This window comes from Propithecus coquereli, unplaced genomic scaffold (genome assembly GCF_000956105.1).
Source record: "Propithecus coquereli isolate 6110/MARCELLA unplaced genomic scaffold, Pcoq_1.0 Scaffold71, whole genome shotgun sequence".
NCBI lineage: Eukaryota > Metazoa > Chordata > Mammalia > Primates > Indriidae > Propithecus > Propithecus coquereli.
In genome coordinates, this window is record NW_012153174.1 from 13,278,591 (window position 1) to 13,305,405 (window position 26,815).

Consider the following 26,815-nt stretch of genomic DNA (forward strand, 5'->3'; position numbering starts at 1 on the left):
GGAGGTTCCGCACCCAGGATCGTAGCCCGAGCTGGGTGCACAGCCCTCCTCTAAGAGGAGGGTTGCTGGTCAGGCACGCCGATCCACCCCTGAAGGCACACACTCCTCAGTAGGCTCCTTCACAGATTCCTCCTCCGTGCCCCAGGGCAGTGCGATCGTGACCTGGGTGTACGGGGTCTGGTCTGCAGGCCTGACCCCTGGACCCTAGAGATCAATCCCTGACCCTGCCAGGGGGAGAGGCGCTGGTCCTGAATCACCTACAGGGTGCCCAAGCTGGATCGATTTTACTCCACCTCGGGATTTGCCCCACTCTCCTGGAGTCCCGAGGCAAGTAACACCTGGGAGGGCTGGCAGGTAGGGAACTCGCAGTCTGAGTACCCCTCAGTCTGCTGTAGGGCCCCGAAAGGAAAGGTCCCGTTCCTTGGAGATGCCTCCGTGTGGTGGCTAAATTGTCTCTCTGGGCACGCACGGGTAGGGAGGGGGAAGGAGAGAATGGAGCACTGTGGCGTCTGCCGCTAGGCTCGGGTCTGCGCCCGGGGAGGTGCCCGAGGGGGCTGGGAGCCCGGGGCTGAGTCCGCAAGAGGCCACTGCTCACTGGTGGCAGCCGTCTCTGGGCTGGTGTCGGCAGGTCTCTCCAGGTGCTCAGGAGCCACCAGCAGTCCGAGATGCAAGGGAGGGGAAGTTAACCGCTCCACCTGCCCTTGGCGCTGGTCTCCAAGTCTCTCGGGACCTCTCTCCTTCCAGTTCTCCTCCACAACGTCTTCCCGTGGAGTTCCCTGTAGTTTCAGGCACCCTTCCTTCCGACCCTCACCCGATCTATGTTTCTCTGCTCGCTTATTTTTTTTCTCTTTCTTCTAAAATTCGTCTTTTTTGCAGAGACCTTCTCACTGGCAGCTTGTCTCATCTGCCATCTTCGACTCCTCGAGCTTTGCTTTTAATAATTGATACTATGTTCATTTACTAAGCATTCACTTCCACACTACGCATTATTGCTCTCCACCCCGGTGAGCCTGGCAGATCTCACAGAGGGGGAGATAACCTCACCCCACTGAAACTCACACTGTTACGAAATAAACAATTGTTCATCTCATCCTTTCAATTCCAGATGTAACTGAAGTACCAATTACTTTCAGATTATACAAATCTCTGGTATCATAAATGCTTAAAAAAAATGGTGAGAAGAATCCTTCCAGTTGGCAGATCACAAGACATTATTTAAAAGACAGGATATTTTGGTGATTTACTTTAGAACTAGATTCAAGTACTTCATTTATTAGCTATTGTCTAATAGGGATAAACTTGCTAATCGTATTTTAAAACAAATTGAGTCAATTAAGCTTTAAGGACTTGAAATATTATTAATACATGATTAATAAGCTCAACAATAAGAACATTAAAGGAATACACTAGCTGGCAAAACACCGAAATGTAATTTTAGAGTAAACTTTAAATATCCTAAAAAGCACAAAACTATTTTTGTTTGTTATAAAGATCTCTTTCCCTCTTAATATCGTTTAAATAATTCAAATGAGTTTACATAAAATATCCTGATAAGAATTCTATTGTTTAGAATTCTAGTAATGGCTGTTTAGAGGCTAATAAAATTATATCACACTATAACATGATTCCACACATATTGCTAAAAATGGTTAAGTTTCATGTATGGTTCCATTTATACTTTTATATCTATGTAGCAATAAACCCTCTAGAGTTTATAAATTCAATGAGCACAGAAACCACATCTATTTTGTTCCCACAAAAAGAAGATAACTTTTTTAAAGTAAAAGAATAATTTAGAAAAATTATGGGGAGTATAAAACTCCGCTTTTCCAATCAGAGGTGCACCATTTTTTGAACAAGGAACTTATAACTCAAATTCCTCACTGGCATTTTTACTAAAGTAATAGAAAATGGCCACTGCTAGCCTTACCAGTTTGTGATGGATGAGATAGCACTTTTACTGATAATGCCAGTAAAATCACTTCTATTTCTTTAATTAACTTGTTTAAATGGCATATCTTAGAGACAGTCCCTATCTTGAACAGGTTAAAACCTATCATTTAAGTTCTAAATATCAATATCAAATTTGAGATACCAAAATAATTTTCTAAGATAAATGACTTGTGGTAAAAATGAATATATCATTAAGAGTTTGAATTTTTCCAAGCCTTGAAGTGTTACTTTTATTCATAAGGAAAAAAATGAATAAGGGCTATAGTTAAAAATCATATCCAAAAGCTGCAACTGAATATTAAAAGATGCTTTTATATTGCTGAATACAACCCAAGAGTGGGCTAGAATTTTTACTGCTATCTCACAAGAAGCAACATTCCATTTTCCTGCTTTTGTTTGGAATGGGCTGGTCAACTGAGTGTCTGATTAAGTGTCGAAGTAGACTTTTGTGGGAAGGACACATATAATCTGAATATCCCAAGCTCCAGCAGAGCTTCTAACTCTTGCAGCCATTCCTGCTAACTGATAGCAGTGACTTAGCATTTTCTAATTCAGTAGCAATAAAGAGTAAGAAAAGGAACTGAGTATAGAGATCCTGACTTAGGACTCCAGAAGCCTGTTCTAGATACTTTGGTAAAAGATCACAAACAAAATAATTCCTATAACTGACATGAAAGTTATCAGTAAAGTATAATTTAAAATGTTTGAGTATTGTGATTAATCTTTTAAAGCAATTATTTCAAATTGTTGGTCTGTAAATGCACTGAAGACCTATTAAGTTTGAAAAAACCTCCTGTAACTCTAACAGAAAACACTCTCTTTTTGAGAGGGTTCAAAGAAGAGAGTCTTCAAGGTACTACGTGATGAGGAGAAAATAATTTGAAAATATATCTCAAAGGAGGAGTGGGAGATTGCACAGGAAATAAGTTACTCTGGGGAGAGGCTTCGGAATAAACAATGAAAATGCTGATTCATGATGTAAGTATAAGCCACTGGAAGGACACGGTAAGGGAGTAGCAGGGCCAGAGTTTCAATCAAACAAGACTGCTTCCGGAAGAGCACCAGCAATGACTGCAGAGAGGGCACAGCATAGGCAGTCTAGAGAATGTAAAGGTGGTGCGAGAGATAATCCTCACTAGGGGGACAGAGAAAGGGAGGAAGAAAGGGACGGGGACAGAAATGGATCCCGTGAAGGCATAACAGGATTCTGACTGGGCAGTAGGCCAGGTGTAGATAGTAATATCCAAAAGAAACATGGGAACCCAGCTGGTCAGTGGTGTCAGTGCAGAGTCAGTATTGTGACAAGGTAAGTTCTTTAGTAAGCTTTTCGTTTTTAGGATTTTAGATTAGACTATTATGATATTTTTACCCTCATTCACTTTTTAGCGGTTATAATTTTAAGAAGGCTGTATCTACCATCTGTCTGTTTTTCATGTTAAACACATTTGGATGGGTTAGAGACCTTGGTTATTAGCTGTATTTATCTTTGCCTTGTCTGAAGATCTTTAATGTTCCATAGTAAAATAGGCCATTTTTCAATGATATTAATCTTAGATAGTTCTTGATATTATAGCATTGAGACCCATAAAGGTCTTAGTGTTTACCCTACTTGCAGCTAACAAGTTAGCCTGCCATAGCTTGATGGATGCTGGTAGAAGACATGAGACTCCTAGATCTCATGGACAGTTCATTGCTCACAGCAACGTAAGTAGCAAGATACTAGCATTTTTGTGCTGGTCCCCCAAAGCATCAATTTCTACCTGGCGACATAAAGGCAGACAGATGAGCTCCATACATTATGTGGAAGAGAAACCACAAACTTATGGAACCCAAATCTCTCATATGCAGTAAGCACACCTGCCTCTTGCTTCTAGGCAGACAAACCTCTCTGAAAAGGGCATTCAGTGTCTCATCTTGCAAATTCAGAAAGGCAAGAGAGATGTTTTTGCACAATATGAACCCCTCATTTCTACACCTTCTTGCCTGTTGGCAAATTTACCCATGAACACAACACTCTCTGGTGGCTCTGATTAACCTGGCTGGCATAGGCTGAGACCAAGTCCATTCAATTAGTCTCATATGCCATTTAATTCAGGCTACTTCCTACAAGACTCCAAGCACCAGGATGAGGCCAACCTGCAGCACTGACCTCACCACCCACATCGCCCAGCATCCTTGACCCAACCAGCTAAACAAATGCAATGAATCATCAGAGTCCACAAGGGTAGCCTCCCCCGTACTTGTCTGAGGGCTATATGATCTACTGGTAGCATTTCCTGAAATATTTGAAGGTGTCTTATGACCACCCCTAAAGTACAAGTAACTGTGGCTTTGGGAGGAAGGTAAGCTAATGCCTGGCTACCATATAAGAAGCACAATACCGGGGTACCTGTGGTGCCCCTGGAAAGTTGTTTATCATTGCTGGGGCCACCCAAGTGAGACCTTCATTATTTGGAGACATAAGTCCAGAGTGGCTTCCCAGCTGGATGAAAGACCTTAGGGGTCCCAGTTCAATTCAAATAATTGAGTCTAATTGTTTCAGGAGGGGCTGTATTATTTGTCTATGCCACCAGCCAGGGGACATTTGTCTGCACCATAGAATGGCTGAGGGATGGCTTCAGGATTGGGAGTGGCTTCAGAACTGTTGACAAGCATTTTGCTTGAGCTACCACTATCCTTTCTGTTTCCAATAGATTTCTCTGTAAGGTTAAAGGGAATGGCCATGAAGTTGTGGTCAGAACTGTCTGGTGATGGATGACAGAGCCAGCTGTCAATTAAGCATAAGGCACCTGAAACAGCTTGGGAGATCTGTGTGTTTCCTTTGAAAAAAGCTCTAGGGGAAATTCACTGAAAACAGAGATCACCAAGGTCCCTCCCTGCCCTGTGTCCCTGGGGTCTGAGATGTTCTCTTCAGATGCACTGAGGTTGTTGTCCATCGTCACAAAATCAATGTGTCCCATTCTAGGAGCTAACTTTGCCATTCTCTAATCACTCCTTAATTGCAACCAGACCTTTGGTCTGAAGGGGCCAAGTACAAGGGGGCAAGGGCATTTCTGCAAAACTTGGAGAGACTCGTTAAGTCCCCATCTTGAGCCCATGTGAGTCACTGCAGAGGGAACTTGGTGAGCACTGCCCTGACCAAGCCATCCTTTTCCTTATGATCCAGGTAGCGGGCGTCGGCAAACTTTTTCCTAAGGGCCAGATAGGTAAATATTTTAGGCTTGTGGGCCGTATGGTCTCTGTTGCAACTACTCAACTCTTCCAGTTGTAGCTAACGCAGCCATGGACAAAATGTAAATGAATCCATGTGGCTGTGTTCTGATAAAACTTTAAATAGTCACCCAGCCATGAGTTGTGATTTGCTAACCCCTCATCTAGATCAACGAAGTCCAACAAAGGACTCCAAGAAACTGAACCAAAATTAAGTTTGAATCCCCTAAGCCCCCATTTGGCTGGACTGTGGTACACCAACCAGGCCAACCTGGGGTTGCCATTAAGGGAAAGAAAGAAGCATCATGCCTAGGAATGGTCAAGACAGAATCCAAAATTTTTAAGATTTTTCATCCTTTGCATTACCCAGAAAGCTGCTGAGAGGAAACAACCCCTTTTCTAGGGACAGCCACATTAATATTGTAAAACTGCCATAGCAAGAGGAGGAGATGAGGGAGGTAGAGTCAAGAATCTCTACATGTAAATTTTTGAGGAGGCTATTGCAAAGCTCGGAAATGTCAGATGAAGAAGGATGGTACGGAGCATGGAAGACGCATCAAGTACCTTGGCCATCAGCCCACTGTTGAGTGGCCTTTGAAGGGAAAGGCCACTATTATCAGAATGCAAACGGTGAGGAAAACTGAACACATGATACAAACTGGCTTCAAAGGTCAAAATCATTGTAGACAGGCTCCGCCAATTTGAGTGTAGTGGTAACACCGCCACCTGAAAACATGTCAATAGCGGTGAGGCGCCATGATAGCCCCGAGAGTGGGCCATATATCCTTTGTGGTTGGTCTGTGAGGGGTGGGAAGGGGGGTGCCATGCCCCACAATGTGCCTCCCTCATTGTGATACCATTGGGTTAACTGTTGGCAGGAGTCACTGTCAGCATGCAGTGGTAGACTCTGCATCAGAAACAGAGAGTCCCTTTCTTTTTGCCAACATGGATGGACGTGTTGCCATGTCTATTGCATGACAGACACCAGCAGCAAAGCCAGCAACCTGGGCAGTGAGGGTTTGAACAGTAACTACGATTTGCTTTCACAGTTCTTGGCGTAAGAGGTGTGTCTCTAATCTGCTAGTCTACAGTTTTTCAAGTGTCAGCCCACACAGCTAGGCCACTGGCAACATCCCAGGAGTCAGTAAAGATCTAACAGTTTGTCAAGGAGATGATGGCGGGATCCATGAAAGCAGCCTGCAGTGTGCCCACCGAGTGGAGCGGCCACATTCACGTTGGCTCTGCATAGCTGCTACTGAGGTTGAACAGCTGTGACAGCCTGACGTTCCCTCGAGTGGTAGCTGTCACTTTTTCATGTAAAGCTAAGATGCTGTGGGGCCAGCTTGCTATATTATTGAATATCCCACTTCCATTTGACCAGTGAGGCCTGTTGGGTCTTTCCTACCTTGTTAACCGTGGAGATTGAATTGACCCACCCAAGAGGAGGAATGTCAGGTCTGAGTCCCAAGCCTTTCCTGGGTCATTGCAACAGCAGCAGAGAGCTAACTGCTTTTCAGAAGGGGTGTGCACCTGGTGTCCACATCAGGGAAGCAAGAAGTCCAAAACCACTCTGGATGGAAGCTATCTCCCTTTGTCAGAGGTTCCAATTAAGCAAAATCACCAGTCACAGAGACCATAGCTCATATGGGACATGTGGGTTATAGAACCATAGATAGAGAGTATGCCACAGGATGATGACAGCTTCCAATGCAACCCATTCGTCTGGGCCCTACTCAAAGACTGCTGATTTGCCAGTTAGCCAATATAAAGGACCAAGTAGAAAACTCATATGTAACACAAAGTCTTCAAAAGCCAAAGAGTCCACTCCTTTTTGGTGGTGGGGGTTGAAAAGACAGCAGTTTTTCCTTGCATGCCAGTGGGACAGAACATTGTGAATCTCTCTACATGGTCCTGAGAAACTTCACGTGGCAGGCAGGCCTCTGGGTGGTGTTGGGGTTGACCAGCCACCACAGTTGGCAAAAGAATGACAACTCCAGTCAGGGCCATTGAGACTGAGGCTTCCAACTTGCCAACCAACATCTATATAGCAGAAGCTTTGGCCACCAGGGGTAGAAGCCCTAGCTCCTGACCACTCCCAAGGGCGATGGAAGTGATTTATGTGTACTTTTCTATATATATTTCTTCCAAATTGGGAAGATCTCCTACCAAACTCATAGGATGGGGGCATGCAAACATGTAAGACATTAATTCTTCACATACATGCAGATAGAGAAGCAATAATAGAACTTTTAACTGGCCCACAAGACCCTACGCATGAGGTCATATTAACTTCCCTTCCCCATGTGCAATTAGGAAATGAAGAGTCTACAAACAAAAAAACCAAAATAATCTGTAATTCCACAGATGAGAGATAGCACCTTTTCATGATAAAAACCCTCAATAAACTAGGCATAAAAGGAACATACTTCAAAATTATAAAAGTCATATGTGGCAAACCCACAGCCAACATCATACTGAATGGGAAAAGTTGAAAGCATTACCCCTAACAACTGGAACAAAACAAGGGTGCCCACTGTTACTACTTCTATTCAACATAGTACTGGAAGTCCTAGCCAGAGCAATCTGGCAAGACAAAGAAATAAAAGGCATCCAAATCGGGAAAGAGGAAGTCAAACTATCGCTTTTCACTGACAATATGATCTTCTATCAAGAAAATCCCAAAAATTCCACCAAGAGTCTCCTGGAATTGACAAATAAATCCAGCAAAGTCTCAGGTTACAAAATCAATGTATACAAATCAGTAGCATTTTTATACATCAGTAACAGTCAAGCTGAGAGTCAAATCAAAGACTCAGTTACCATTCACAGTAACTACAAAGAAAACAAAATACTTAGGAATATGTATGACCAAGGAGGTGAAAGATCTCTACAAGGAGGGCCATGAAACACTGAGGAAAGAAACTGCAGATGACACAAACAAATGGAAATACATATTATGCTCATTAATTGGTAGAATCAATACTGTTAAAATGTCCATACTGCCCAAAGTGGTTTACAGATTCAATACAATCCACATCAAAAAGCCCATGTCATATTTCACAGATCTAGAAAAAATAATTCTATACTTCATTTGGAACCAGAAAAGAGCCCAAATAGCCAAAGCAATCTTAAGCAAAAAGAACAAATCTGGAAGCATCACATTACCAGAATTGAAAATACACTACAACGTTATAGTAACAAAAACGGCATGGTATTGGTTAAAAAAAAAAAAAAAAATAGAGACATAGAGCAATGGAACAGAACAGAGAACCCAGATATAAAACCATCCACATACAGCCAACTGATTTTTGACAAAGCAAACAACAACATACACTTGGGAAAAGAAGCCATATTCAATAAATGGTGCTGTGAAAACTGGATAGCCACATGCAGAAGAATGAAACAGGAACCCTCTCTCTCTCATCGCTTATAAAAATTAATTCAAGATGGATAAAAGACTTAAATGTAAGGCACAAAATCATAAAAATTCTAGAAGAAAATGTAGGAAAAACTCTTCTAGATATCAGTCTAGACAAAGAATTTATGACTAAGACTCCAAAGGCAATTACAGCAGAAACAAAAATAAATGGGGCTTGATTAAATTAAAAAACTTCTGCACAGTGAAAGAAATAATCAACAGAGCAAACAGACAACCTACAGAATGGGAGAAAATATTTGCCAAGTATACATTCAATAAAGGGCTAATATCCAGAATCTACAAAGAACTCAAACAAATGAGCAAGAAAAAAACAAACAACACCATTAAACAGTGGGCAAAAGACATAACAGAAGCTTTTTGAAAGAAGATAAACAAAAGAAGATAAACAAATGGCCAAGAAACATGAAAAAACACTCAATGTCACTAATCATCAAGGAAATGCAAATTAAAACCACAACGAGATATCACCTTACCCCTGTTAGAATGGCTTTAATTAACAAGTCCAAAAACAATAGATGCTGGCATGGATACAAAGAGAAACAAAAGCTTATACACTGTTGGTGGAACTGCAAATTAGTACAACCTCTACAGAAAACAATATGGAGATTTCTTAAAGAACTAAAAGTAGACCTAAGGCAGCAATCCCACTACTGGGTTGTCTACCCAAAGGAAAAGAAGTCATTTCAACCAAAAGACACCTGCACTTAAATGTTTGCAGCACAATTCACAATTGCAAAGATGTGGAATCAACCCAAGTGCCCATCAATTCATGAGTGGATTAATAAAATGTGATTTTTTAATATACACACACACACACACAAACACAAACACACACACACACACACACCATGGAGTTACTACTCAGTCATAAAAAGAATGAATGAATATCTTTTGCAGCAATTTAGATGGAACTAGAGACCATTATCCAAAGTAAAGTATCTGAAGAATGAAAAAACAAATAGCACATGTACTCTAATAATCTGGAACTAATTGATGGGCACAAATGGGCAGAGATTAGTAAAAATCATTGGAAATCAAGAAGACGGGAGGGAGAGGAGGAGAGAAGTAAAAAGCCACCTAATAGGTACAATGAACACTATTCAGGTGATGGGCACACTTATAGCCTTGACTAAAGCATTATAAAAACTATCCATGTAACAGAAACATTTGTACCCCCTTAATATTGTGAAATTAAAAAAAATAAATTAATTAATTTTTATTTCATATTAAGGTAAAATAACAGATAAGAGCTTGACACCTCAGCCCTATCAGCAGTATTTTCATTTAAATGGAAATTAATATTTTATATCAACAATATGGAATTATGAGAATATGAAAAAAGTTCTTGAAGACTCAGCACCTTCCTAATATTCTGAAATCACATTACTTATACAATCGCTTATTCTTCCCATGTATAAGCCTCGCCCATGTGTCTGGATCCAGGCAGGAGCTACAAAGGTAACGGGAGAATTTCTTGCTCCTAGAGTTGGTGGAGTCCTAACACCTTTTCTCCTTAGACTCTAATCTGCTAGCCACAATTGCCGCTTTATAGTTGTTTAAAAAGAACAAGGGATAGCATTAATTGGGAAATCTGTAATCATGGAATTCAGAATTTGAAATGAAGAAAGTAACTTGACTTGTTTATGCCTTGGTTTTTCCTTGCTTAAAATGATAAAAAATCACTTCTTTCAAAAAACATCATCTATAATCCCACAGATGACAGACAGCCACTGTCAATATTTCCATTGCTTTGTTTCACATAGTGTGTGTACGTTCATATCTAATAACTCAGGTTGTGCTGCGTTCAGCTTATTGCTCACTGTGACACGCATTTTCCCATGTCATCGAAGATTCCTGATACTAAGATACATGCATGTACCATACTGTTTATGTCATCATTATTGAATATTTTGGTTATTTTCAAAATTTTTTGCTATTATAAATAATGCTGCAAGAAATAGTGTAGGGTCTTTTAATGTTTTCTTTTAAATACAGAGTGAAGCATGAATATAATATTTTTGTTACAGGTTGAGCATCCCAAATCCAAAAATCCCAAATCCTCCAAAATCTCAAATTTTTGAGGACTGACATGACGCTAAAAAGAGATGTTTATTGGAACATTTCAGATTTCAGAGTTTTGGATTAGGCATGCTCAACCAGAAATGCAAATATTCCAAAATCTGAAAAAATCCAAAATCCAAAATACTTCGAATCCCAAGCATTCAGATAAGGGATACTCAGCCTATATTATTTTTCCCAAAAAAGCACTTTTTATCCCCCTACCTTAATAGTTTTCCATTTGTTTTTGAAACTTCTTGTAATGTACTGAGCTCTTTTTATAAACACACACACTCTTACACGCCTGTATCTGTGCCATCTGCCTTCTGCAGTGCACCTAGAACAAGGCTCGATGCAAGGGTCTGCACCACTGGATCAGAATGAAAACATCCTGCAGTTCAAACACTGAGTGATTCATTAGCTACACTAATCTTCCACCACCCTGAGTAGTTTCCTGTCTGCCACTTGCCTACTTCTTCTCTAGAAGAGCTCCCATTGTAGGGCAGACCCACAGTGTTTAGATAGTTATACACAATAAGAAGTCATGAGGAATTGTAGCATGCTAATGTCTGCAACTACAACCATGGCTCCACCAATTTTTTCACACATTCTAAGAAGTCACGGGTTTATTCATTTTGACATTGTTATTTGATAAACAAGATAAATACTGTTATATGTCTTCCTAATATACAGCTTTGATAACTATAAAATATTAGCATTAGTAATAAAAGCAAGATCTTCCCTGTTTGGCAATACTGTGTGTTTTGTCACGCACCTATGCCAAGAAAGTAATGCTATCCTGACTTCATGGCAAGAAGACAAGAAGCTCTATATTTGGTAATTTTCTTGGACTCTGCCCTGTATCTCTCTTCCTTTAGCTGATTTTAATTCATGGTCTCCTTTGCCTATAATAAACTGTGAGTTAATGATAATAATAAAAGCAGCTAATCGTTATTAAGCATTTACTATGTACTTATTACCAGCGCTGTTCTAAACAGGGTACTCATATTAATTCATTTAATCCTCACATCAATATTATCACTCCAATTTTATAGATTAGGGAACCAATTAGCAAAAGAAACAGCAATACACACTCCTGTTTTCCCAAACAAACTAAAACAGTCCTTTTGTCCCATTTACTGTTTTGCCCCTTGATACAATATGGGTACCTTGATTTCTTATTTTTCCAAAATAAACCTGACCATCCCTTTGTTGTTAATGTATCTCAGTAAATTTAAATTATGTGACCAGTACCTCCTCTTCTATAAAACCATACCTGTACTTTGAAATACAAAATTCCATTACAATGCATCTACTGTAACTATTCTTTACAGATGTTATATTTCCTTTTATACTTTGAATCTACTGAGGTCAATAACAATGTCTAATTCATTTCTGTAAACACAAATAGTAATTGAAAAATAGCCAGTGCTCACAAAATGGCTATTGAATTAAATCATACAAACCAAAGAAAATCTTTAACAGGAAATAGCTAATGTGATCTCTGTTGGCCACCACACAGTAGTATTATGCAAGTGTACTTATACTTTTACACTACTCACTTTTAGTTGGGTTTTTCATAATTCCTACTATGTGGCAATCTTGATTTCATTTACTCTTGTCATTTCTTCTGCTAAACTACTCTATTTTAGGTAAGTATATTCTTTAGGATTCTATGGTGAAGGTTTCAAGAAACCAAATCAAATTAATGGTTTTCTCTTACCGTTTGCCTCGTGGATAATGCCGCACATATTCTCCAACATCATGAGCAGCAACAGCTAAGACTTGTGGATCATCTGACACTTCCAAAAGTTTTGTCAAGATTCTGAAATGAATATAATCCAAAGAGAGATCAAGTTCTAAGTTTTCTATAGAGCACAACAGAACCTAAGTATAATGCAGGTATATCTTCCTGAAAATAGGCATTTATAAATATAATCATTTTTCTAAGGATTTCACTGTTACTTGTAAGTTAGCAGTTTCCAAACCATTATACATACATAACAGGTTACTTTTAGATTCACAACATATACAATGCATAATTCCCAAAATATCAGGGACTCCCTCTCTCCCTCTATCTCAAAAAAGACAACTAGAATGTGATTAAAGTTATTTTAATAGAAGACTACCAGTAGATCATTGCTAATATTTTTTAAATAAACCATTTGTAAATCACAGGGTCTACTGCTAGCACTGGGACAAATTGCCTTCAGTGCCCTATGATCAAGATGGTGGACTGAGCACTAAGCACACACATCTCCCCTCTTTCTGGCCCAACTCTAGCAAAAGCCTGGAACATGTATCTTACAAATAGAATGAAACCCATAATGGCAAATGAATGCTTCTTAAAGATTGCAGCCCAAATCTACCATCCAACTCCCTTGCCCTCCTAGTATTTCCTCATACTGCTGCTGGAGCCTGATGGGTACTTCTCAGAAAGCACCCAGGGACCAAGAGCAGAGAAGGCTCCCCTTTGCCACGGTTTCTGCTCCCTCCTCTCCTCAAGGACCAGCGGGCAGAGAGTGCATCTACCCAGGGTGCACATGTCCTTGGGAATAAAGGGGAAGGAAGCTGACACTGCTCAGAATCCAAGGAGCTGGGAAAGGACTGCCTTCCTCATGTGTGCAAGTAGAGATCGTTCAAGAAATAGATCATTCCTACGTTATCTTAACTGCTCAAGGGCCTAGAAATAAATGGAAAACATCTCAACTTTTTCTATAAGCACAGCATAATTGTGATAACCAGTCAGAATGAGTAACTTTTTTAAATGGCTAGGTATAAGACTAAAGTATTAAAAAAATGCTTTCTAATATTCTAGAGATATCTGCTCACTTAGATACATAAAAACCTTAACAAATTAGCAATTGCAATCAGTTGTATACTGAGAGAATTTATTCAGTTCTGAGCTCAAATGTCACCTCTTACATAAGAGCCCATGGTCCCCCTAATCAATATCCTCCCCCATCATTCTCTTCTCCACCTGCCTTTATATTACATATTTACTTAACTCTTTGTTTAGTCTTTCCCAAATACAATGTAAGCTTAATGAAAATAAGGACTTTGTTTTGCCATTTTATCTGCAACACCTAGAACTGTACTAACCACACAAAAGATGCTCAATACTTATTGAAAAATAAATAAATCAACTGTTAAATTGGTGAAGCCAATTAACAAAATCAATTTTGACAGCTTCCGATAGAGTTTAAAACACACGGACCTTTGACCCAGCAATTCTATTTCTTTTCTTTCCTTCCTTCTTTTTTTTTTTTTGTTTTTTTTAAACAGGGTCTTGCTTTGTCACCCAGGCTGTACTGTGATGCCCTAACAGCTCACTGCAATTTCAAACTCCTTGGCTCAAGGGATCCTCCCTCCTCACTCTCCCAAATAGCTGGGAATACAGGTGTGTGACACCATGCTCAGCTAATTTTTTTTTTTGTTTTGTTTTGTTTTTTCTTTTTTTTTTTTGAGACAGAGTCTCACTGTGTTGCCCGGGCTAGAGTGCCGTGGCGTCATGCTAGCTCACAGCAACCTCAAACTCCTGGGCTCAAGCGATCCTCCTGCCTCAGCCTCCCGAGTAGCTGGGACTACAGGCATGCGCCACCATGCCCGGCTAATTTTTCCTATATATTTTTAGTTGGCCGATTAATTTCTTTCTAATTTTAGTAGAGATGGGGTCTCGCTCTTGCTCAGGCTGGCTTCGAACTCCTGAGCTCAGACAATCCGCCCACCTCGGCCTCCCAGAGAGCTAGGATTACAGGCGTGAGCCACCGCGCCCGGCCAATTTTTTTGTTTTTTGTAGAGACAGGGGTCTCACTCTGTTGCCCAGGCTTGTCTCAAACTCCTGGCCGTAAGCAATCCACTCCCCTTGGCCTTCCAAAGTGCTGGGATTACAGATGTGAGCTACCATGCCTGGCCCAGCAATTCTATTTCTGGGACTCTCCTACAGAAATATTTTCACATTTCCAATAAGGTATCTGTGTACAGTGTCTTAAAAAATGACTAAGACAGTCATTTTAATTGACTCCAACCCATAGGAAGTGAAAAGACAAGCCACAAACTAATACATTTAGTATGATGACATGCATAAGTAACTCCATGTAAAGATGCAAGTAAGGTATATCTATGCAATGTAAATTAAGTTTAGCCTAAAGCGGCCTCCTTACATATATTACGTTTGGCCTAAAGGTTTCTCCATATATAGTGAACTATAACCTAACTGGATATGTAAATAGGCTGCAACCTACTCCTGTGCTAATAACTGAGTTTCAGCCAATCATAGGCAGTCAACTGTTCAGACCATGTTCAAATAAGCATTAACCAATCCAGCCATTTTTGTACCTCACTTCCACTTTCTGTATATCATTTTCCTTTGTCTGTCCATACATCTTCTGTGACCATGCAGCAGAGCCAGAGTCTCTCTGAACCTATTCTGGTTCAGGGGCTGCCCGATTCATGAATTGTTCTTTGCTCAATTAAATTCTCTTAAATTTAATTTGTCCAAGGTTTTTAACAGATGGTGTCGAAAGTGGGATCCAAAGTAGAGCTCTCAGCCACCACCAGGAATAACAAGTGACCAAGCAAGGACCTGCTGGACTCATTTTACCTGTTGCTCTTTAGCACTGACTAGGGATCACAGGTAAGTTCTCAGATTCCACAGGTCCATGGATTTGTGTTTTGAGCTATCTGAGTTCATTTGAGCAAACTTTTTATCTGAACTGGCTTCAGAAGTCATGAGAGAAACTGAAATGGGTCCAGAACCAAATCAGATTTGATAATTAACTGGGCTGGATCCAGTTAGAGGCCCCAGATAGAAAGAAACTGGCAGTAGATGGTAATATCGCAGGGAATTTGAATTCCAGTTTCCAGGATCCCCTCTGTTTTCTTTCCTGCTACTTGAGACCGAAGCTGACTGAGGAAGACAAAGCAAGATATGCTTTTGGTGAGGAAGGTTGTAAAGGTATGAAGATGTGTGTTTGCTAAAAAAAAAAAAAAATTTTTTTGTCTAGTTTAAAAGTTACTTAAAGGTTGTTTCAGATTGAAGGAATAAAAAAATAGATAAAACTACATAAGAATAGAAAGTTGGGAAGAGAAAGAATTTTTTTTAATTTACAAGAAATTATAAAATGTTTATGGAAATATGATGTGGTCAAAAACTAGGACTGGATGGATTTGTTTATAAGGTTTTATTAAAATTAGCCTCGTATTGATAATATACCATTACAAAAGTAAAATTTGGTTTTCTCTTTCAAACAAAAATTTCGTGTAGTATTAATAAGACACAATAAAATATTTTTGTTCACCTTTTGAGTAAACTATTAAAAAAAAAGAGAGGAGAAAAGGAGCAACAGATCCTGTCTTCCTCAGGTCTTTTGATTATTGGGAAAATTCAGTCTCTTCTCTATCAAAGAGCAAAGGTTTTTGCTTTTCAAAATCTTTTGAATTATCATTTTGGCTAAATAAATTATTATTATTTTACAGCAACCTGTGATCTGATTTTCATTAAGTATTTTAAACCTTTAACATATCTGACAGGCTTCCCAAAATTAAATTTAAAATTAATTTTTTTTTTCTTACCTCAAACTAACTTTGGGGTGCTACAGAGGGTGCCTGCTGCATTCAAAAAGGAGAGAAACAGGCTTATTTGATATGTTAAATTACATGGTAAGCACTGTCAAATAAAAAATTATGTTTAACCTTCTTCGACTTACACTTTTATGAATATTAATATATGTTACAAAATTATATGGGATTTCTAAAATTCTGATATGTCTAGGTATGTGTTAAAACTCATAATTATTGTTGTTATGTTAAATTATTGTAGGCTACAGAAATAACCAAATTTCTTGTTGACTGTGTCTTTAACTATGACCATTTTATTTTCACAGTTAATTGCTTAATTCTGATGCAGTTTCTGAAAACTCTTCACAAGCAAGTAAAATACTGGAGAACTGTGGCTTCAAGGAGGTTCATGAAAAAGATGAAAAGGACCCTGGCAGGCACTCTGGACTACAGGTTTCTGACATCGTTAAGACCCTATCATCTGGACTGGGTGAGAATTTCTAGCACTCTAATGAAGAGAATGACTGGTTTACAAAACTGCTAACCCAAGCAGGATGAGACAATTAAATATCAAGAAAATACTTTGCCAGATTTTCATGCTAAATCAGCCAGTTCTGAAATTATTTAGATATGTAATTTGAATGAACTCCATGGCCCAAGTTAAATCACCTGTGATAATTCATCTAATAAACAGTGCAGTACACCTGAAATGAGAAACAAAATTGGTATGTAAGACGATGTAAGTTCTACGCTAAGTGTGGACTCACGGGGAGCCTGGACAGCCACCTGGTCCTTCCTAAGACCTTAAAGCTTCCATTATTAAAAGCTCTGCATTCCATGACTCATCATGGAAAAGATAAAATAACCCAAATTTAAAATATATAATGGCCTGATGGGCCATTTAAACATTTACAGAGGAATTTGGTTCAATTGTCATTTTGAATGCATGTTTTCTGGTTGTATAAAAGCTTTCCTATGCAAAAGGGCTAATGTTATAACAGTGGCTAAATGGTTATTAGAAAATGGTTTCCTCATGGGACATTCCTGGAAAAATCTTCAATGATACAGGTACTTGTTTCCCTGGACAAGTTATAAAATAATTAAGTAAGGTATTACACCTACAATAGCATTAGGTAAAGCTAACTAAATTGACTGGATTGCCTTGTTCAAAGGTATTGCAGATTGATGACAATCAGATCCACTGTCCGTACAAAACATAAGTTGATCCCTTATGAAATTGTCACAGGAAAGCCTATGCACCTAATCATAACACCTCCTGTATCCTCTGCTACTAAACTCTGATAGGACTAAATGCTGCAAAGCTTTTATTAATTATGCCAAAGTGTATTTTTACCAGGTAAAGAAAGCTTTTCATGGTGCACACTGAGGGCAATCTAGAATCTGGAGACTGTGTCTCCTGAGAACATCAGACTGCCCTTGCCACCCAAACTCAGCAAAACTTCAGGACCCTGAACCTTGGGTTAATAACCTCACAACTTGAAGGGCCCCACCAGACTCTTGGAACTATACACCTATTGGAGACCTTAAGGCGAGAAACTAGCCAAGGAAGTTTCTCCCCAGAAGCAGACAGCATTCTAGAGGTGGATAGCTTTTTCCGAAGATCACAGATCAAGACTTCTCTGCTATTATAGTTTTCTCCTTACTTATGCCTCTATGAACAACAGAACTGAAAAAGGGGTCTCTCGTGTAGACTCATTCAATTTCTCATGTGTATTTATATTTCTGATATTTCAAACTATGTATGTTCTTTTTAAAGGCCAACTTGCAAATATTCTAAACTTAAGCTTAATTTAATTCAACTGGAACATTTTAGTAATTTCAAAAGATTAAAGACTTCAATTGTTTTATTATGTGATATTTTAATATTCAGAAATTATTTTATGAAATTGTAAGCAAATTACATTAACACAGAATTCCCTAAAAGCATGACATAATGTTTATTCTTGAGAATAGAAAAATAGTTCACAGTAGTCTGAACTATGTGAAATATGCAAAATTTATCAAGCCCAGACAGACATCAGAATGGGCCAGGGGCAATTGTTTAAAGTCATTTTGCCCCTAACAAGCTACCTACCCCATTATCTTCCAAGTTCCTCGAATTTATGATACAAAGAACAATGTATAGCCAATCAATAGCTTATGTTATTTTAATGTAAATTCTTGGAAACAATTTAGAAACTGCCTCTTCTTTTCTTAAAAACTCATTTGTAACTGCTGCTAATCGGGAGTGTAATCATTCTTGCTAACAATGGTTGGATACTTTCAAGAGAGCCGTCATATATTCAGGGCAACCTGAATCTATGCTCCCAGGTAGCCATCCTCAAACTCTGAGCTCAAATAAACTCTATACTTAATCATATTTTCTGAATCTCATTACCTAAGGTTGACATTCTGAATTTATCAAACCAGGAGTCAGTAAATTACAAGTCGACCAAAGCTGGCTGCCATCTGTTTTTGCAAATAAAGTTTTCCTGGATGGATGCTTTGGCATCACGATGGCAGAGTTGAGTAGTTGTGATAGAGACTATATGGCTCGCAAAGTCTAAAATGTTTCCCATCTGGGCCTTTACAGAAAAATTTTGCCAATCTTTGCTTAAACCACATTCAGTGACTTAAGCCATTCTCCATACGGCTGGGACCAACATACAAAATATGGTGTGCAAACCAGCAGCATCTGCATCACCTGGACACTTGTTAGAAATGCTGAATCGCAGCCCCTACTCTAGACTTAGTTGAGTTAGAATCTGCATTTTAACAAGATCTCCATTAATATTTGCAAAGCATAGTCTTAGACTCAAAGAATGTTAGACCTGGAAGAAATCTCAGAGACATTCCAGTCAAATTTACAAAACATAGAAATGATTTTAATGGTTATAATGTAGGGATATGGCAGAAAAGGAAGATCAACAGCCTGAGTGCAGCCATTTTGACCAGACCCTAACCACCCTGAACAAGAAAGTCACAAGGAAGTCACTGCCCGGAAGCACCCGAGAATGGATGACTTGCTAAGCCGAATGCCTTTACAGCTAAGGCAACTATCACAAGAGCAAACACATAACTTACAGAATGGGAGAAATATTTGTATGCTACACATCCAATAAAGGGCTGATAACTAGAATCTATATAGAACTCAGGAAAATCAGCAAGAAAAAAATCAAACAACCCCGTTAAAAAGTGGGCAAAGGACATGAACAGAAATTTTTCAAAAGAAGACAGAATAATGGCCAAAAAACACGAAAAAATGCTCAACATCTCTAAGTATCAGGGAAATGCTAATCCAAAACACAATGAGATATCACTTAACTCCAATGAGAATAGCTTTTATCAAAAAGTCCCAAAACAATAAATGTCGGCATGGATGTGGAAAGATAGGAACACTCATACACTGCTGGTGGGACTGCAAACTAGTGCAACCTCTGTGGAAAGCAATATGGAGATACCTCAAAGAGATAGAAGTAGATCTACCATTTGACCCAGCAATCCCATTACTGGGCATCTAGCCAAAGGAGAAAAAGACACTCTATAAAAAAGACATCTACACTCTAATGTTTATAGCAGCACAATTCACAATTGCAAAGATGTGGAAACAACCCAAGTGTCCAACAAGACATGAGTAGATTGATAACATGTGGTATATGTATACCATGGAGTTCTACTCAGCCACAAAAAACGATGGTGATATAGCATCTCTTGTATTATCCTGGATAGAGCTGGAGCTCATTCTACTAAGTGAAGTATCACAAGAATGGAAAAGCAAGCTCCACATGTACTCACCATCAAATTGGTATTAACTGATCAACACCTGTGTGCACATACAGTAGTAACATTCATCAGGTGTCAGGCAGGTGGGAGTGGGGAGAAGGGGATGGGTATATTCACACCTAGTGGATGCAGTACACACCGTCTGGGGGACAGACACGCTTGAAGTTCTGACTTGGGCGGGGCAAAGGCAATATATGTAACCTAAACAGCTATCATTTGTACCCCCGTAATATGCTGAAATAAAAAAATAATAAATTTTAAAAATACATATATATATATATATATATATATATATATAAATATTACCATTGCCCAATAAGGTGTACCCTGCCTGCTCGGGAAAGGACTCTTATTCTGTCTCTGGAGTAAGATCTGTTGTCTGTCTCTGTCTCAATAAAACCTTCCTGTAGCTAGGAGAGAGAGAGCCATCTCTCTCAAATTCATTCCTGTGCAAAGCCAAGAAGCCACTTGGCCAGTTCAAGGGGCTTTCCTCCCATCACTGGGGCATCCCTACATCGATGCTGCATCAGTTATCCTTTAGGGCCATTTAGTACCCTGAATATCTTCAGCAACAATGAAAATATCTTTGTAAGACTGTAAATAAGCTCAGCATGCTTTGTATTTCTTAAGTTTAATCATCAGTAAAAAGATTCAAAAGAAACGGTTCAAAATAAAAAGAGATTTTTGTGGTAAACAAAGAGAGAGCTCCCTCCAAGTCATCTCTGAACACAGCTGTAAGTCAACAATGGATTCACTGATCATAATACAAACCTCTATCACATTAGCCACAAGCCATGATTCTATCAAATACTCCAGTGAAATCCAGACAGTGACATACCATTGTTTTATAATCAGACCAAATATGAATTCTGACTCTGACATTTGCTAGAAATGTAATCTTGAGAAGTGCCTATTCAAATCCAAAATAGAATGTACGTTATTATTCTAATTTATCACTCAACAAATTTGCTCTCATTCTCTTTCACATGTTTTCCCTCAGTTTTATAAACTTCATCTGCTCTCTCGGCTTTTGCTTTTCTTATATTTCAGAATATTTCCTTATTCAAAATAAATACTTCAAAACTATAATATACAAGCTACAAGGTAATTTCTGAATACTACTGTACTCAAAAGTGATAAAGAAAAAAATGTATTTAAATTATGCAAAAATAGGTCATAGCCTGACGTAAGTGTGGTTCTCCACAGATTAAAAATATGCACTGTTCTTTGTAAATAGCAGAATTATGTAAAGATTTCATCCAGATCTATTTTATCAACTAGTCTGGAGGACAACATTAGTATGCCCCTCCCGTCAATCATCCTATGCAGACAATTTATAGGGATAAAAACTAAAGACAATTATTTCAAATTTCTTCATCATCACATAAACATAAAAGAAAAATACCACATATCACTGTTTGTGGTTTTCAGAAAAATCATTAAGAATCATACAAAGGTAAAGGGAGTAAGCTAAAGGAGCTGTAAAAATTGAAACCTAATGCCAGAAAACAGAATGTGCCCTTTTCGAAAGCCTCTTTCAGGGTATCGTAATAAAGAGACATGTAATACTGTAGTAATAAAATTTGTAAAAAGTTCCCTTCCATTATATTCAAGGTTTCCAAAAACTAAATTTAAAAAACGTTATCCAAGCTCTGTCTGTTGATGTTGTTAAAACTCAAGTTGCAAGGCCATGCTGAAAAGATAATCCACTCTCTCCTGCCTCCTATTCTCCATCAGTCACAACTCACTGTGGTTTGCGGTACTTTTTTTAAATGAGGATAATCTATCATTTTCAGTTATACAGAGAAAATGAAGTCTAAACAACAGAGATAGGTGTGCCTATAAATGCTCCATCAGCCACATGTATTTACCTTTGCTCCTTCTAGATATTTAATTTAAATGACAATAAAGGGATTTTTTAAAGCATAAATCCTTAAGGAAGAACAAATGGAAAATGAAACAAAAACAACAAAATGCTGAAGCAGAAAGTCAGAAACAAATAACTTGAGAAAACCAATATCAAGCTGGCAGTGAGGGAAGCTGACTGACAACCTGTTTATATCAATATTTCTAGACAGCAGGCTCCAATATAACAGTCATTAGCCATATGTGGCTATTTAAAGTTAAATTGATTAAAATTAAATTTTAAAATTCAGTTTCTCAGTCACACCAGCAACATTTCAAGTGTTCTGTAGTCACAAATATTGTATTGAGCAGCACAAATATACACTATTTATATCATCACAAAAAGTTTCATTGAAGCTGAAATAGAAAGTGAGAAATTATAATGGCATGATCTACAGGAACATCAGAAAAACCACATACATGGGAATAAACCTAATGAAAGATAGGCAAGACCATAACACTATCCAAAGGAAATCCTACATAAATGAAGAGATATACCATATCCATGGATTGGAAGACCCCACCAAATTTTTAAAAACTATCAATTCCCTCTACAATGAACTGTGTATTCGATCCAAATCAAAATACCAATAAAACTGTTTGCTTGACAAGCTGATTCCAAAATACACATAGAAATGCCAGAAAGCACCAAGACACCTTGGAAGAAGAGGACTGCTCATACTATCATATATCAGACTTAACATAAAGTACAGCAATTAATATAACATAGTATTAAAGTAAGAATAGACAAATACGTGATGAAATAGAATAAAGAATTCAGAAAGACATCTGCATAGTAGAGGTTCTAGCCAGGACAACTAGGCAAAAAAATAAAAATAAATAAAAGGCATCCAGATTAAAAAATCGAGAAGTAAAACTCTCTATTCGCAGATAACATAATCTTATACAAGGTGACCCTCAAACAATGCGGGTTCAAACTGTGCAGGTCCACAGGGTGCCAAGATAATTTAACAGGGAAAGAAATCTTTTCAACAAATAGCCCTGGGACAATCTGATAGCCACATGCAAAAGAATGAATTTGGACCCTTACCTCACACCATTTACAGAAATTAACTCAAAATGGATCAAAGACCTAAATGTAAGCTAAAACTATAAAAATATTATAGAAAACATAGAAGCAAATTGTTATAACCTCAGTTTTGGCAATGGATTATTTGCTATGACACTAAAAGGAAGAGGAACTAAAGAAAAAATAAATTGGACTTGATTAAAATTTTAAAACTTTTGTGCTTCAAAGGACACTATCAAGAAAATGAGAAGACAACCCACAAAATGAGAGAAAAGTTTACAAATCATGTATCTGATCAGGGAATTCCATCCACAAAATATAAAGAACATTTACAACTAAGTAAAAAAGGCAAGCCAGTTAAAAAATGAGCCAAGGATCTGAACATTTATCCAGAGAATATATACAAATGGCCAACAAGCATATAAAGAGATACTTGACATCGTTAGCCATCAGGAAATACAAACAGACTCCACAATGAGATGCCACTGTATACTCACTAAGATGGCTAGAATCAAAAGGTCAGATAATAACAAGTGTTGACAAGGAGCTGTAAAAATGAGAACAGTTGTACGCTGCTGATGGGAATACAAAAGTGTGCAGCCACTTTGGAACACAGTCTGGCAGTTCCATAAATGGTTAAACATAGAGTTACCATATTTTACTCCTAGACATCAACCCAAGCAAGAGAAATCAAAACGTGTCCACGCAATAATCTGTACAACAAGTATTATTGGCAACAATGTTCATAATAACAAAAAGGTAGAAACAACCCAAATGTGTATTAACTAATGAATGAATAAATAAAATATAATCTTATGCATGCAATAGACTATTACTCAGCCATAAGAAGGAATGAAGTACTGATAAATGCCACAACATGGATGAACCTTAAAACACATTATGTTAAGTGAAAGAAGCTAGTCAGAAAAGAAACAAATATTATATGATTCCATTTATAGGAAATTTCTGTAATAGGCAAATCCAGACATTAGTGGTTGCCTAGGGCTGGGCAGATGGGTGGATAGAGAAGTGACAGCTAAAGGATGTAGGGTTTCTTTTTTAAGTGATGAAAATGTTCCAAAATTGACTGTGTTGATGATTGCACTTATCTATGAATATACTATTAATAAAAACCAGTGAATTGTCCATGTTAGGTGAATTGGATGGTATGAGAATTATATCTCACTAAAAAAGAAAGATACATGCACATGTTTGGTCATCTTGTTATGACAAAGGTAAACTTCCAGAGCACTGGGGAAAACGTTGTTTTTAATAAATCATGCTGGTTCAATTAGATATCCATGTAAGGAAAAAAAATGAATCTTGTTCCCTATTTTTTTTTTTTTTTTTTTACCTATTTTTTATCATACCCAAAAATCAATCCCAGATGGACTGGAGATCTAAATATAAAAGGTTAAAAGTTTCTAGAAGATTATCACAGAAAGTTATCTCCATGACCTTGTGTAGGCAACAACTTCTTAACTGGGACACAGGAGAGCATGAACCATACAGGGAAATAAATTAAGTTACATGGACATTTAAAGCTTCTCTTCACCAAGACACCATTAAAGAGTAAAATGGCATGCAACATCGTGGGACAAAATAATTGTAATGAATGTATACGTATGACAAAGAACTCATTTTCTGAATATTTATAGCATTCCTATAAAATGAAAAAAAAAAAAAAAAAAAGACTTGAACAGGCACTTCTACAAGAAAAGGAGATGTCCAAATGGCTAAAAGAATGTGAAAAGATATCCAATCACTTCAGTCAGCAAGAAAATATTAATATAAATTAAAACCACAGAATGCCCAACACTTAAAGAGTGACAAAAACAAATACTGGTGAGGATTTAGAATAGCAGGTATTAAAAGCATAAAATGGAATAAAAAACTTACTTCAAAAGTTCATAATTCTTCTCATTTAACCTCACAGCATTCTCTCTCCAAAATTTTTCAGATTTGTGCACAGGACTCCACTCCAGCCTTCCAGATTTAAGTTCTGAACTGTATTCATCAAATGAACTACAAAAATTTTAAAGAATTCAAAGTTTATAAAAATCTGAGTTACTACAAAATTAAGCAAAATAAACATCTTCACTGATGACTTAACAACAAAGACTGACCACTAAACAAAGTTTAAACAACCTTTAGTAAATCATATGAACTTTTATTCCAGGCATTAAGGTCCAACATGCCTTTGAATGCTGGGCATGAGATATTAAAATAGGCACTTATATTCAAAATTCTTACCCCAATATATACATGAATGTGTATAAGTATTAATAAAAGATTTGATAATCTATCAGGATTTCTACCGTGACACTTGGAATTCTTTATTTGACAGACCAATAAATATATTAATGTCAACTTAGGTAAAAGCATAGTACTTTAACATAAAATAATAGTATACTCTAATACTATTATACTTTAAGTATCATAAACTACAATAATACATCATAAGAACAAAATCACATGTATCAGTACAATATTTTACAATGTGATTAACCAACAGTGTAGAGGTAATTTATTACCTGAATTAATCTATTGTAGATTAATTAAAAACAAAAACCTCTGTACATATAATGAATTGCAATTCACTTTAATTCAAAAACCATTCACTATATGTAGAATAACTTGATTATTCAAAGCTTTATGATAGGAAATTGTTAATGTGGTAAGCCAGTAGACAAACAATGTCAGGACATGTTTGCACTTTGTTTCAAGTAAAAAGGAGATACAGCCATTCAGACGCTGGCTGGTAACTCGGTATAACCAGGTTGACTGGGTAAGTTGATCAGAGTGTCTTGTTTACATAAAACAGTAATTTACTTTAAGGTAGGGCCAGCTAGTATAAGAAGTAAACTAGTATTTTTAACATTCATATCCTAAACCTATAACAGCAAAAACAGAAACAAGCCTCTTTCAGCTACCTCCATCATCCTATTAGCTTTATGTAAACAAATTCAGTTAAGCAATAATAATTGGCTGACATGGATTAAATCATTTAGAAAGCTAACTATCACTAATCTTATTTTTTAAAAAAACAGGCCTTAAATGATTATTACAAAAGAACTGATCATAAATTGTTACACAAACCCAATAATAATAGAATTTATAACTATGAGGCCTATTGCTGGCCTGACTATTATACTAAAATTAACTTATCCATATTTGGAATTATAGAATAACAAAAATCATTTGCCTCCCTCCACAAAAATCCAGTACAAACCACTGATACAGATAACACCTCCCATCTCTGGGAAATCTTTTGGGCCTTGGGATCATGGTTGCATCGAATTATCTGGTAAATACATTTCTGAAGCACATACTACAGTAAAGGTATTTGCTGGGTAGCTGGAACCCCACAACAAATTCTGCAAGGATGGCATTTTTATTACTATTTCGCCACAATGACTTGAAAAAGTCAAGATGCTTGTGCAATGCCACATATGGAGAAAGTGGCGAAAGAATCCAAACCCATGTCAGCCTGGCTCCCAAAACCCAATCCACCTACAGAGAAGGATCTATTTTCTGAGAATGGCTTGAAAACAAAGAATACGTATGTTAATGGGAAAGATCATCAAGATATTATGAAACAGAATATCTATTTTGTGGGGGGTAGGAGATAGGCGTAGAGGGGCTAGGAAGCTTTTTGGAAGCAAACACAAGAAACCAGAGGGGGTGCAGGACTAGGCTGGGAAGACGGTGGGAGTGGTATGGAGTCCCTTCCCTACTGTGTAAGGGGTTTTTTTCTTTACTATATGTATATTATTTGCATTATTTTTCATACAAGAAATAAAAATAAAATTTCATATAAAAAATAAAACTTTCATATAAAAATAAAATCCATCCAGATGTGGTGGCTCATGCTCTTT

At 37.7% G+C, this 26,815-nt stretch overlaps 1 protein-coding gene across 1 annotated transcript in view; it reads right to left on the bottom strand.

The window, feature by feature from the left end:
- Nucleotides 1-26,815, bottom strand: part of ATP6V1H (ATPase, H+ transporting, lysosomal 50/57kDa, V1 subunit H) — a 146,025-nt gene that overhangs the window by 31,232 nt on the left and 87,978 nt on the right. Inside the window, exons 11-12 of the mRNA XM_012661390.1 lie at nt 24,837-24,962; nt 12,384-12,485 (exon numbers count right to left, since the gene is read on the bottom strand). Coding sequence (XP_012516844.1) covers nt 12,384-12,485; nt 24,837-24,962 — 228 coding nt within the window. The remainder of the gene's footprint in view (nt 1-12,383; nt 12,486-24,836; nt 24,963-26,815) is intronic.